We start from the raw sequence: 14518 nt of genomic DNA on the forward strand, positions 1-14518 counted from the left end.
ACTTCAACTATCAGCCAATGAATTGATTTATTTTTTTTTAAAGATATTTGTTCCCATACAGTTGAACATGTGTATTTGTTGTGTTTCTTCAGCTGTGCAGGAGATTCTTTCCAGTACAGAAGGTGTTAAACTTAGAATGCAATTTTTACAGGATTTACCAGACGTGAAGAGGGACCTACTAGTTCCTGCCTTCTGTCAGAAGGCAAAGCAACAGTGGCCATATTCTTCTGCTCGCATTCTCAAATGGTTTGCTTTTGTTCCTCGATGACCGCTTCATCATTTGTTTGATAGTCACACCGTGGTATTAAAATACCACTAGGAGCAGTTGAGGCTGCAGATCTAGAACACCAGACGTGCCCACACAACAGCCTGCCACCCTTAAAGGCGGCGGTGACAGTATTGCCGATGGCCTTGTGCCAGCGTCAGCAGTCTGTGGAGCCTTGGTGAGCCAGTGCAGCTCCCCTGGCAGAAAACGATTCAGCAGAAAAGCCAATGGGTTCCCGCTGTTCTGCTGAATCAAATCGGACTTGGAAGGGTGCAGAGTGTGCAAGAGGGGGAGGGGAACTTTGGTGGTAAGGGAAGGGCAGAGAGATCTCTCTTTCTGCATCAGCAAGCGATTCCATCAGCTCAGCTGTTGGTAGAGTGGCAGTCTTTTAAAATTTGACTTTAAAGCAGTTTCGATGGAGAACTCTTCATTGTGAAGAACTATTTCCAACAATTCTTAGTCCATACAACATATTACAGCTTTCCAATTGTACGGTTGGCTTTTGCCCCTGAAGCTGTTAGTGTCAAAACACCCTCCTTCATGTTTCAGTGGCTAAATGTGGCCGATGATCATGTTTTGGGAAGAGGTGGTGTTCTTTTCAGCAGGAGCATGCTATTAAGAAAACGTCCAGGTCTACTAACATGACAATGAGGACTATAAAGCAGCTTTGTAACCAAATTTCATAATTTATCCCTTTTTCAGTGAAGGCGATGTGGTGAGTTTACACCTGCTGCAGTTAGCGTTTGGTGACAGAAAACGCGTGGCCTCAGGACAAGTCATGTATGAGGTAAGAGGTGCATGCGTGGGAAAAGCAGACAATAGTAATTTTCTCTAAGGGAGTATCAGTTGAGTTACAGGGGTGAGATTTACCATCAAACTTCAGAGCTGGCTGAAAAAATAATAATGTTTTGCTGAGTCTTCTTGGGCACGGCCTTTGTCCATACCTTTTGGAAAGAAGGCGTACCATTTTATACTGCAGTGTCGTGTGTTCCAGCTAGATTCATCTGCAAAGAGCCCGTATAAATGAAATTCCTCAAGAGGACGCGGCTTTTGCAAATAAAATTATTCTGAAATACCAAACGAATGGCATGTAGGAAGAGAAGACTGGGCCTTGAATCGCTTGGTTTAACCAAGCTTCGGACTTGAATAAGCTTCTGTCTCTCTCCCTTTCTTAAAATTCAGTCCTGTGTCTCTCTGTTGACGATCTTTGGTTTGATATTCTCGGTTTTCTTTTGAGCTCCGTCAGCTGGACTTCAAATGAGATGTGCCTACAGAGTCTCTTAGGTGTTGATCCCTTAATGACACTTAGTAGCTGTAAAGATAACTCCTTTTTGGCTGGGTGAGCTGTTAAAATCTGCTATCTATTAAATCTGCTCTCAAAGCCAGCAAGATACGTAAATAGAGTAAATAGTGGTATGATTTGGTCAGAAGAGTGTACCTAAATGTTAGATCTGGCTCCAAGGAGGATGCGTTTAAAATACAGATGTGAGGTATCATTGTATCTCAGATAGCTAACAGAGACAAGGCGCATCTGTTAGATGTGTAATTCCATTCAGTTGTACGCTTGGAAGTCTTCCAAAATCTTTTTGAGGGGACAGTAATCTTAGTTCAGAGCAAGTCTTTCCTCCTGATTTGGTACTTTCTCTTGCATATTCTCAATAGCTATGGAACGAAACAGGGGTGACTCTTGTATCGTGGTACTCTGGTTTTTGTAGGGACTGTGCCTTGTGATTTTTTTGGATTAATTTAGATTTTTGAGTGTTTTCCTTATGTATAGGAAAGGTGCTTCCTCATTTGTCACTGTTGCTTTTGCATAGATAGAGGTTAGGTGTTTGGAAAAGGTGGTGTTTCTTTAAAATGCATTATCTATCACGGTGACCAAGTAGAAGGATCTTCCAGTGATTCATCGCGTGCTGGATGCTATCTCTTTATCTTTGTTGATGTGCAGGGTTTTTATGACAGAAACATACGTTGCTCTAGAGGAGCAGCGCACCCGGATTGGGTGTTTTAGTTTTAGAAGGAATTTTTCCTTGCCATTCACTGATGCATCTCTTGTAATGCTCTAAGCACTTTGTCAGGTTGATAGGAGAAAGTTTCTTTAATCTATCTCCAGCTTCACTTTTTCACTTCTGCTTTGTTTATCCTCTTTTATTTTTAGCGACAGTCTTAGTAGTGGCAAAGGCAATACCTCGTACTGTGTACTTCTTTGGGAAAAAAACGCCCAGTTGTCTTTGTCCATTTCTCTGGTGGCTACTTTGTTCTGTCTCAACACTTTAATGTTAAAACGGTCGTTGCAATTTTTTGTCTTGCTCATCTATTTTACTGAACCAGATGTGATGAGTGTCGGGTTTTACCTCAGAGGGCTGAAATGTTTCAGGAGCCTTTAACAATGGGTCTACTAGAAATGCCAGCTGACACTCTTGTAAAGAAAAAGCACACAGAATAATTAAATAACGTTGTTGTGTTTGTGACTCGAGAAAGCTGTGGTGAGGTCAAATGTAAGACTTTTAACCCTCTATCGACTATGCAGCCAGTAACACATTCACAGGCTTGTAAGAAGTGTCGGGCACCAGTCTCTGGCTCTGAGATATTGTCCTCCCCTGCTGTTTCTGCATGCCCGTGATGAGTGTCGTGGAAGATTGAAACACAAACCAATCTTACAAGGCAGTTGAGGAGAGAACTAAATAGAGCTGCTATTTGTCCCCAGTACACCCATTCATGTGTTGTATGGTAGACAGTTTGAATGAATGCTGTATTTGGAAAGACGGTATTTCACTTCATGCTTACTTAAAAAATGGCACTATCAGAGGTTCAACACAATCGTGCCGGGGTTTCTGTGTATCTCAAAATTAGTTTGTTTACTGTGTAGTAATTCGTGATGCTAAAAGCCTTGGCCACGTGCACCCCGTGTCCTTTCTGGTTTTCCCTTTTGCTGTTGGCTGTGCTTGGTGAAGGAGCTGAGGGATATTTCACCCGTTAGTCTCTGACAAGATGAGAGGAGGAGCTGTCATAGCTTACGTGGCTTGAAAGAAGATTGCTAATCAGTATGAAGTTCTCACAGTAACTAGAGAGGGGTGCACGGTCACTCTGGTGGTGTGCCCATAGAAAATACCTCTTGACAGCTTTAGCTGCTCTAATGCTGGGGCTTCTCTAACTTCATCAGTTCTGCAATCAAGACATGGAGCAAAGAGCTTTGCATGCATGTGTGTTGCATCATTTTAGATATCTCTTTGTAGCGATATATTTATTTTTATAAAGAACATTCTTGGATGTCGTAAGGAATTCTGCAAAACATGTTTAGATCTGAATAATGTTAGGGAAATTCTAAATTTTGAAAAAGTGCAAAGCCTTTACAGCCAAACTTACCCGTTACGATTTGACACTGCATTCTCTTGCATGTCAGGCGTAGTTTCTATTTACCGTCAGAAATAGGCTCATGCGAAATACACAGTATAATAAGCCTATTCTGTTAGACTGTCTTTCATATTTAGCCATAATGTATGTTTTTATCTTAGAATGACCTTTGCTCTCTTCTCTGTTTTTTTTTTTTTTTTTACCCAGGGTTTGGAATACTGTGATGAAAGGTACAGTTTAGATCTCACGGGTGGAATCTTTCCCTTGAGAGGCCAGACCAGCAGTACTAAATTAATCAGCTGCCAGACTGTCGAAAAATTTCGCAACCACGTTGACAGAGAGGATAGCGTAAATGAAGGTTTGTTCTGATGTCCGTGTTTGGTGATTTTAAAAGAAGTGCTTTTGGAACCTAAGCAACGAATGCTGTTCGGTCCCCACAGTCTGAAAGTCTTCCCTATCTGCATAGACTAGATTGTTGGGATTATTTACGAAGAAAAAATGGATGCTTAAGTTATGTGGGACTTCTTTAAGGGAAAATATATGTTTTATTTTATGCTTGCTGACATGGTATCGCAATGTATGGTGGGGTCATCTATATAATGCTTGTCAGTCATTTTATTCCTCCAGCTGTCATCTTTGAATAAAATCATTCTGCATCCAGATGGTGGCAGGTCACAAGTTGGGTTTCCCAGGGCTCTGTATTGGGACCTTTTCTCTTTAATATCTTTATCAGTGATGTGGATGAGGCGATGGAGGGCACCCTCAGTAAGTTTGCAGGTGACACCAAGTCAGGCGGGAGCGTTGATCTGGTTTAGGGTAGGAAGGCTCTACAGAGGGATCTGGATAGGCTGGGTCGATGTGCTAAGGCCAATTATATGAGATTCAAGAAGACGAAGTGCCAGGTCTTGCTCTTGGGTTACAACCGCCCCATGCAACACTACAGGCTTGGGCAGGAGTGGCTGCAAAAAGCTGCCTGGTGGAAAAGGACCTGGGGATGTTGGTCAAGAGCTACCTGAGTATGAGCCAGCAGTGTGCCCAGGTGGCCAAGGTGGCGACCAGCATCCTGGCTTGTATCAGAAATAGTGTGGCCAGTAGGACTAGGGAAGTAATGGTCCCCCTGCACTCAGCACTCATGAGGCCCCACCTTGAGTACTGTGTCCAGTTTTGGGCCCCGCCCTGGCAGAAAGACTTTGAGGTGCTGGAGCATGTCCAGACAGCAACAAAGCTGGTGAGGGGTCTAGAGCACAAGTCTTACGAGGAGCGGCTGAGGGAACTGGGGTTGTTCAGTCTGGAGAAAAGGACGCTGAGAGGAAACCTTATTGCTGTATAGAACCTGAATAGAGGTTGTAGTGAGGTGGGTGTTGGTCTCTTCTCCCGAGTGAAAAGTGATAGGATGAGAGGAAACGGCCTCAAGTTGTGGCAGGGGAGTTTTAGATTGGATATTGGGAAAAATTTCTTGACAAAAACGGTTATCAAGCTTTGGAACAGTCTGCCCAGGGAAGTGGGCGTCCCTGGAGGTATTTAAAAGATGTGTAGATGTGGTGATTCGGGACATAGTTTAGTGGTGGACTTGTCAGTGTTAGGTTGATGGTTGGACTTGGTGATCTTAAGAGTCTTTTCTAACCTAAACGATTTTATGATCTGCCTGTCCATTTTTTCCTCTCTAAGTCTAATAGGTTCCTACCCCTACAAGTTCTTAAAGCAATAGCTTTCCTTGTCCATAGACACAGTTAAAACTCTTATGGTGTCTTTCATTATCTTGCAATAATTGAATATACATCTCTGGGTTTAGAAATTCAGTTATGCTTTGACCATATCTTTGAGCCAGCTGCAGAGATAACTTTTATAGCCTTTTGTTCTGAGTGCATTATTCACCTTCTTCCTCTTCTTACTGGCCTTGACTTATGTCCGATGTTACAAAGAAGACACTCGCGTGATCTTTCTAGGCTATTTCTGTTAATTATCTTTGATTTAGTCCTGAAGTGGCAGCTTCCTTCTCTTTTGTGATGCTATCCTCTATCAACAGTGTGTCAAAATCTAATGAAAACACCTTTGGATTTTTGCCACTTATGTTTCCTAGGAGAGTGCATGCTAAAAACTTGTTAAAACCAAAAAAACGCCACCATCCCCCGTGCTTCCCCAAAAAAACCAAACCAGACCCCTTTCTGTCGTCTTCTTATGAAGTATGAAGCATGGATAAATATGTAATTTTTTTTTATTAGCTTTTATTCAGAATCTGTTCAAGTTAAGTTCTAGGCAAACATGAGCTTCCATTGGATGCGGTTTGAGTCTAGCAATGAAGCTGTCTTCTACATTATCAAAATAATTGTTATCTTCAAAGCAGTTTCAGCAGCTAACACAACTGAAATGGCACAGGAGCTCACAATGAAACATAGCAAAGTATATGAGGATCCCTGAATGGTAATGATGAATTCAACAGAGAAACATTTGCCAAACAAGCTATCATCTTTTTCTTTACTCTGTTAGGTAAATGGTGTATCACATACTTTGCTTACATCTAGAGAATGCATTCTCCCTAAAGAAGACAGACCATTCCAGTTATTGGGAGAACTGGAGTATAACACCGTGAATGTTTATGTTAAAATCCTTATTCCACTTTCTGGTTTGTTTTTTCTTTTTAAATTTATTTTGTGTGATAATCGTGTTCTTCCATTCTGAGTAAGCTGAGTATTTCATTCAAGGCCAGGCTTGATGAGGCTCTGAGCAATCTGATCCAGTTAAAGATGTCCCTGCTTACTGCAGGGGGGTTGGACTAGAAGACCTTTAAAGGTCCCTTCCAACCCAACACATTCTATGATTCATTCTATTCTATGCTGGAAAGGAGCTATTCTTCAAACTTGTAACTGAGTTGGAGCTGGAAATTAATAATGCCAGCTGTGTGAATACAAGTGTATGCGACAATTATTTGTATGCTTTCTAAAAGTAGCAATGTATGTGATTCTAGCATATTTTTTTTGCTAAAGTATTCATCTGGCTAAACATCTTGACCAGCTCTACATGTATGGAAAATTTAATTAATTAGCTGGTAATTTTGTATTTGATTTGTCTTAGAACTAATACAATTTGGACAAGAAAAAGGCACAGCGTGACTGAAATTTATCACACTGACGTTTTGCTATTCCGTAATTTTTTTTAAATTACTCTTAGGAAGTGTTGTGTTTCACGAGTGACAGAACAGAATGAAGCCAAAATAGAAAGTGGTGTTTTAAAAATACTGAATCTATTGTATTTTTACAAGTAAGAAACAATGTCTTGTCTTTTACAGTCATATCTCCTGACACCAGTGTCTCGATCTTCAGTTGGCAAGTGAATACATATGGTCAGGGAAAACCATCTACTTACCTGGGTGTATTTGACATTAATCGCTGGTATCACGCTCAAATGCCAGATTCACTAAGGTAGATTTTTTTCTTCAGTAGTTTTCCATATCCCTGCCAATAATTCATTTGAATGTCGGCATTTAGGTTATGCGTTTCTTTTCTTTAAGGCCGGAAGAACTGCTTCATGAGTGCCCCTATTTTGCACTGTGGTCGCTGGATACCGTAGTGAGCGTGACTTCTCCGAAGCTCCTTTTGGATATTCTGGTCCATGAGCGGAGTCTAAGTCGGGGAGTTCCTCCTTCTTATCCACCACCTGAGCAGTTTTTTAATCCAAGCACCTATAATTTTGGTAGGTATTTCACTGCTTTTGAGAGTGATAAGCTTAAAATGAGGTCAAATGCCATTCATTGGTTCTCTTGTTCAGTCATTGTTTGTCATTCAAAACCCAAACCAAACCAAAAAAACACCCAGTCCCCCACACATCCAACTCTGATCACGTTGTACTGACAAGGTATTTACTATTGTGGAACATATCTGACAGCCGGCTGAGTTTTGGTGCTTTTGTAATGTAGCCGGTGAAGTGGTGCTGGTTATAGCCTGAAATGACTGTGAACTGAAGCTCAAAGCACTCAGTTATATGTTTCTAGATAGCGGTGTGTAAAAAATGTAAACTGGTCATGCCATAACTGTGAGAGTACGGAAGGTTGTCAAACGTTCCCTGTTTCTGCAGATGGTACGTGCTTGCTGCCCTCCGGAGTCGTTCACATGACTTGCACCGGCTTCCAGAAGGAGGTGATCTTTTACTGTATCTTTATTGCGAGTGGCAGGAGATGTAGCTTTTCTAAGTTTTCTGTTGCACTGCTTTCCGTGTTAGGGACCGTTTCATGCTCATCCTGCCCATCCACACGCATAGTTGCAATTGTGTCCTGTCGCCAGTTGTATGCAAATGGTAATGTCTAGAAAGGAATGCAACGTTGCTCCAGGAGCAAGAACAAAACCACTGTAGAAGGCGGGGAAAGGTGTTACTTCTTTATTGCCCCTCAGTCGAACTGCCTGCATAGTCTTGAGTTAGAGTTTCGATCCCCAATTCTCTTGGAAAAAGGAGGGAATGGAGAAGATGAAAAATCACATAACTGTTTGAGGAGTGAAAATTTTGTTTTCTCCCAAACTCGGCCAAATTATAACTTCTGAGCCGCGGCACAGATTGTGACAGATAATTTTGAGTGAAGTTTCAGCTCACTAAATGTTTCCAACATGAATCGGCTTCCATACGAACAGACATAGAAAGGATCTTCCAAAGTGTGAAGCTGCATGTTAGCTGAGCTTATATAGAATGTATTTTGTGTCAGTGTTGAGGGAAAGAGCAAGGCCTGTGTATAGACAGAGAAGGTAGAAAAGACTTAATTACGCAGATTGCTAACCTAAAGCATCTTAGTGGTTCAGGCTGTCTGACGGTGTCAGTGAACATTTAGATTCTTCCTTTTAGAGGTTATCCAGAAGCGTAGTGACGGAATAACAATGCTGTCTTAATCTGTGGTTTTCGATTGATGTTTCAGACCTTGAATTTTTTGAAGAAATCTGGTCCTTCAATATGTGAAGCCATTCAGGATAGCTATAATAGGTGTCTTGTAGCTGGCTTGTTGTCTCCAAGACTAGTTGATGTCCAGCCATCCAGTTTGAGTCAGGTGAGTGCCTATGAGGGAATCAAGGGGGAAATACATCCATCTGGTCTGACAGGGCTGGAGGGGCTACAAGACACGATAATCCAATTTTTGGATTCTTTGCAAAGTTTCGTTGAAATACAGGCGTGACCTGAGCTAGCAGAAGTAATCGTATCCTTAGATCCAAAGTAGTGACTTTGACTGGGAACAGCCCTAAGAGATCTGTCTTTAGAGACCCCTCTCTTAATTCGGTGCCACACACAGATGCGCACAAGGAAGCGTGCAGTCAGTGCTGGTCATGCCCAACATAACGCATGTGTCCCCCAGAGTAACCCCCATCCCTGTCAGTTTCTCAAAGCAGTGGTTCAGTGCAGTAGCCGACGATGGGGGCGTCTCCCTGGGATGCGAGCTCTTGCAGATGTCAGCTTGCTGCACTGTACGTGGTCATTTGCTTCCAAGGAAGTGGGCTGTGGTAAAGGATTACTGCTGTCAGCTCTCCCTGGCAATTTCTTCACGGCTTACCCTCGTTTTCCCTTCATCGGTAGGCTTTTCTGCATCCTCTCCGGGCGGATCTTCACCTCTGTAGCCTCTGCCTTGTGCTGCAGTAGCCCAATTTACTCCCCTGAGACTGCCCTCTTGCAGCTGCAACACCTTAATCACCTTTATCTCATGACACTCGCTACCTTCTATGTGCTTTATGCCACCACAGTGACTTCACTCCCCCTGCCATAGGTTTTCCATTTGCATCAACCTTTCTCTGTCATTTGAAGAGTTCCGTGAGAGATGGAGCCTTTGTGATGAGCAGCCCATCTTCTTCCCCCCGGCAGGGTCTAAGCGAAAGGATCAGCCAGCTGGTCATCATGCAGTGGAGCCATCAGCAGGAAGGGGAGAGTAGCCTTCCCGCTGCCCTCATCTTCCTGCCTCCTGGATTCTACATCAGGCTTGTTATGCATTTGAGCAGGGATTTCCTGTGAGTGTTAGGAAGACAAATTTCAGAAGTAGGGTCAAGAAGCTTGCTTTGTAGTTTTGTTTGCCACTGTGAGCAGTATTTGGTGTGTTTCCTTGCCTGAAACCAGTATTCAGAAAAGGTGGAAACATCTCATGTGTCTTCTAATGTGTAGAAATCGCTTTGAATGTCATGGTTTTGCCTGGAAGGGAAGGATACTTTTCAGTCTGTTTTAAAATAAACAAACAAACAAATCTCCCCTCCCCTCATCACCCCCCGCAACAAAATAAAGTTTTCTGAGGGATCCTTTCATCTGAAAGAAGTATGAGAACTCCAGCTGAGACAAGCTACTACTTAATATTGCGCGTCTGTGCATACCTGTGAATTATTCTTCTAAAGGATTAGCACTACATTATAATCCAGTATTTGAAGAGCCTAAAATTTAAACCTATTAGAATGTAAATGTTTCACTTCTTTTCTGTTATTTCAGAAAATTCATAGAATCGTTTGGGTTGGAAGGGACCTTAAAAGATGATGTAGTCAACCTCTCCTGCGGTGAGCAGGGACGTCTTCACCTAGATCAGGTTGCTCAGTGCCCCATCCAGCCTGACCTTGAATGTTTCCAGGGATGGCACATCTACCACCTCTCCGGGCAACCTCTTCCAGTGTTTCACCACCCTCATTGTAAAAAATGTCTTCTGTATATCTAGACTGAATCTATCCTCTTTTAGTTTAAAGCCGTTACCCCTGTGTCCTATCGCAACAGGCCCTGCAAAAAAGTTTGTCCCCATCTTTCTCGTAACCGCCTTCTAACTACTGAAACCCCTAATAAAGTCTTCTCGGAGCTTTTTCTTCTCCAGGTTGAACAACCCCAATTCTCTCAGCCTGTCCTCACGGGAGAGGTGCTCCAGCCCTCTGATCATCTTTGTGGCCCTCCTCTGGACCCGCTCCAACAGGTCCATGTCCTTCTGATGTTAGGGGCTCCAGAGCTGCACTCAGTACGCCAGGTGGGGTCTCAGGAGAGCGAAATATAGGGGCACAGTCACCTGCCTCGACCTGCTGGCTGCACTTCTTTGGATGCAGCCCAGGATATGGTGGGCCTTCTGTGCTGCACGTGCACAGTTGACTCACGTCCAGCTTTTCATCCACCAGTACCCCCAAGTCCTTCTCCTCGAGGCTGCTCTCAATCCCTTCATCCCCCAGCCTGTATTGATACTGGGGGTTGCCCAAGGTGCACTTGGCGTTGTTGAACCTCATGAGCTTCACACAGGCCCACTTCTCGAGCTTGTCCAGGTCCCTCTGGATGGCATCCCATCCTCCAGGCATGTCAGCCGCACCGCTGAGCTTGCTGTCATCTGCAAACTTGTTGAGGGTGCACTTGATCCCACTGTCCATGTCACCGATGGAGATCCTAAACAGTACTGGTTCCAATATGGATGCTTGAGGGACACCACTTGTTACTGATCTCCATCTGGACATGCAGCCATTGACCACTACCCTCTGGATGCCACCATCCAACCAATTCCTCAGCCACCAAACAGTCCACCCATTAGATCCCTGTCTCTCCAATTTAGAGGGAAGGATGTTGTGGGGGACCATGTCAAAGGCCTTACAGAAGTCCAGGTAAACAAACCCGTAGCTCTTCCCTTGTCCACTGGTGTAGTCACTCCATCATAGAAGGCCAGTAGGTTGGTCAGGCAGGACTTGCCCCTGGTGAAGCCATGCTGGCTGTCTCAAATCACATCCCTGTCCTCCGTGTGCCTTGGCATAGCTTCTAGGAAGATCTGTTCCACGATCTTCCAAGGCACAGAAGTGAGGCTGACAGGTCGGTTGTTCCCAGGGTCCTCCTTTCTACCATTTTTAAAAATTTGGTGCAGTGTTTCCCTTTTTCCAGTCACTGGGCATTGTTACCAATTTGCCAGCGCTGCTCGTGGAGGGGGTACGCTTTTTTTGACCTTCCTTTTCTGGCTGACTTATAACTTAATTTGCTGGCTGGCTGAAAATTCTAACAATGTTTTTGGGTATGAGACCTGCTTCATGTCTTCACAGTCTAGAAAACTGCTTGGCTGTAGCTTCAAGTGTTTCCAAGCAAACAGTGTATTTGTTCTGCCCCCTTCGTGCACTCCAATGGCAAACCCACATGCACAGAATGCGTAACAGGTGATAGCAGAGGATGTTTCTGAAAATAGTTGGAACTCAGTACGTGAAGACTGTAATGCAGAGGCATGCGAAGAAAGATTAGAATTAGGCTGCAGTAAGTTGAAATGTCAGAGGAAAAGTGTGTTAATGTGTTCCTCAGAGCAGTGAGCAGTCCAGCCTGTGGCTGGAATTAAGAGAAAGGACGTGGCATTCCTGGCCTGCGTCCTGATTGACTTTGTGATGTCTGAATGAGTATACAGTTAGAAAGAAACATTTACTGTTGATGGTTCACATGGTGCAAGTAGGTAAGATTCTCATTTGAGTTTGTCTGTTACGTTTAGGAGGAGCAGCTGGAAGCAGTATTGTCAGCTGCTGTCCAGACAGGTTCTGTAGAACTTCTGACTGGATGCATTAAACATTGGATATCTGAAGGTAATACTTCGAACGTTGTTTTTACGTGGTACCTCTTTGAGTTGGAGCCTGTTGATTCATTTCTTTTTTGTTCTCTTTGTTTAAAGAGCAGCCGAGTTCTGCTGGTAATTTACGGTTTGTTCTTGAGTGGACATGGAACCAAGTGATCTCTACAAAGGAAGAATTTGACCAAATCTGTGAGTACTAGTGTAGTCATTCTGCAAACCTAAAGTCGTTCTTTCTGATTGAGCTTCCTCAGTAATACGCCGCTATAGGATATTGCACGTGGTCCTTGAAGTGCGCCTTGAAACTCTGGAATTGCTCTGTCGGCTAACGATTTAATATTTATTCTTGAAAAGGTGTTCCGCTGTTTGATGGCTCTTGCAACTTCATTGACCCCCAGACATTACGGTCTCTCCAGCGCTGCCAGTTGCTTTTGAGCAACCTTAGCACGGTCTTAAACTGTTTTCTCACAGAAGCACAAGAGCTTACTGAAAAAGGTTTGTAGTAGTGCTACAAAATCTTTGGTATGTTTTATTAAGATTTGGAATTGTGGCAACATGGGCTTTTGTTGTTTTTGAGGATTGGAAGACAGTCACATTTAGCTGGGAGAAGGGGCTTAAAGCTGAGCGCTTGGGACCACCACAAAACACGCATGGAGTTCAGGGCAACAGTTTATGGTGGAGCTCATGCAAGGGGGTGGGGGAGGCTACATTCAGAGAGAAGCTTTGTAGGCAACTGGGCTGAAATTACAGCAACCGAATGTGGTATTGCTGAAAATTATTCCTTTGAATTCTTAGCTAGCAAGTTCTAGTTGTATGCAGACACCGTGTTGCAAATTGCTAAACAATACGAAGGAAGCGTAAACGAGTAACATGCAAAGTAAGTTACTTGAGTTTCTACAGCTTTTTCTCTTAGAAATGGTTCTTGGCCTATTGAGAAAAGAAAAGAATATCCCTTTGCCATCAGAAGAATCTCTGCTACGTGAGAAACAGATGTCTTATTCCTGCGTGCATTTAGTAGTTCAGGCTTTGGGGTTTTTTTTATTTTAACCTTTAGTGAGTTTAGTTCTTTATAGGGGTTGCTTTTTGTTTTGGTGGTGATAGTGGGGTTTTTCTTCAAATAAGAAAGCGATACAGCATGAAAAACGCAAAGACAAAGATTTCTAATGTGTTATTTTTATACTTTTGGTTTAGTAGGATGAAGGGTGTTTTGTGAAAATGAACGGAATTGCATAACGCTAATCATCTCCTGCCTTTTTTCAGGTTTTGCAGACTTGACAAATAAGGAAGTGGTTACTAGCCTCATTTCTTTGTATGCACAAGTGGTCATCTGGTTCTGTCGATCCGGTCTCCTTCCAGAGGGTTTAGGTAAGCGTGACCTGTCATACGTTTGTAACAAGGCGACCATCCAGTGAGTGACTCCCACGAACGCGTGCTTAGCCGTGTTTTTGTAACGGTTTCGTCAGGAAGAAGTCGTGCTGGTTCAGTGGCAGGGTGTGCTGAAGTTCTGTGGGTGAAGTTGAGATTTTGCTGGGTTGTCAAGTACACAGCGTAGAATGAGGCAGGCAGTTTCTTTCCTGGGTGGATTTTAGGAATAGCAATGGACCCCTGACTTCAAGGCGCTGCTTGTGTCCACAGCTTGAACTACTTGAGATTTTAAACAAAGTACTATTAAACAACAAGTACCGGAATGCTTGTTTTTACAGTGAGAGCATTACCTGCATGTTTTGAACTTTCTATCAGTTGCTTGAGGAGAAAGTACACCTTGGAAATCCTTCTTTAGTTGGATGGATTAGAAATTCCATTGTCAGCCTTAATTGTCTCACAGATGCTCACGCGGCATGTTTAAAAACCATTCCCTTTGAGAACTGGGTGGGTTTTTTTATAGTGAACTTCATCTTACCCTACATGTTGTGAATGCTGCGTGAACTGTAACCTTGAAACGGCACTTGGGGCAAGAAGGAATTGAGTCTTGTCTCTTAGAGCTCTTTTAGCAAAGGCAGAAAGAGGATTGGCTTCTTTCAGAGTTGGAGGCTTCTTGATGCTTAGCTTGTACGATCTTCTGTCTCTTTAGGCAAAAATTTTCGTTTACAAGTGTGATATGACTGATTTAACTTGCTTCTGCTTTGTTGCCTGTAGATGATGCCATGCATTTGTCGAGACCTTTCTACAATTATCCTCTGATTGAGAGCTACTATACTGGTCACCGACAGAAACTTGAGCGTTTATCAAGGTAAGAGCTAGAGGAAGACTCTAGAACACTTCCACGGCAAATTCAGAAGTGGAAGGGAACGGCTTTTATCTCAACAGTTGCATGGGCTATGCGTAATGCCGCTGCCAGCAATACTCTTGACTTCAGTGACACATGTGTTCTGTTGAACAGAGAGGTTACTTTCCTG

The 14518-nt window shown here is 43.2% G+C and overlaps 1 protein-coding gene across 1 annotated transcript in view; it reads left to right on the forward strand.

Annotated features, from left to right (window-relative positions):
* LOC141740746 (protein ELYS-like) overlaps positions 1-14518 on the forward strand; it is a 47323-nt gene that overhangs the window by 14748 nt on the left and 18057 nt on the right. Inside the window, exons 7-17 of the mRNA XM_074579939.1 lie at positions 968-1052; positions 3827-3977; positions 6906-7038; positions 7128-7309; positions 7691-7752; positions 8517-8645; positions 12048-12138; positions 12225-12314; positions 12477-12617; positions 13383-13487; positions 14259-14352. Coding sequence (XP_074436040.1) covers positions 968-1052; positions 3827-3977; positions 6906-7038; positions 7128-7309; positions 7691-7752; positions 8517-8645; positions 12048-12138; positions 12225-12314; positions 12477-12617; positions 13383-13487; positions 14259-14352 — 1263 coding nt within the window. The remainder of the gene's footprint in view (positions 1-967; positions 1053-3826; positions 3978-6905; positions 7039-7127; positions 7310-7690; positions 7753-8516; positions 8646-12047; positions 12139-12224; positions 12315-12476; positions 12618-13382; positions 13488-14258; positions 14353-14518) is intronic.

This window comes from Larus michahellis, chromosome 3 (assembly GCF_964199755.1).
Source record: "Larus michahellis chromosome 3, bLarMic1.1, whole genome shotgun sequence".
NCBI classification, from domain to species: domain Eukaryota; kingdom Metazoa; phylum Chordata; class Aves; order Charadriiformes; family Laridae; genus Larus; species Larus michahellis.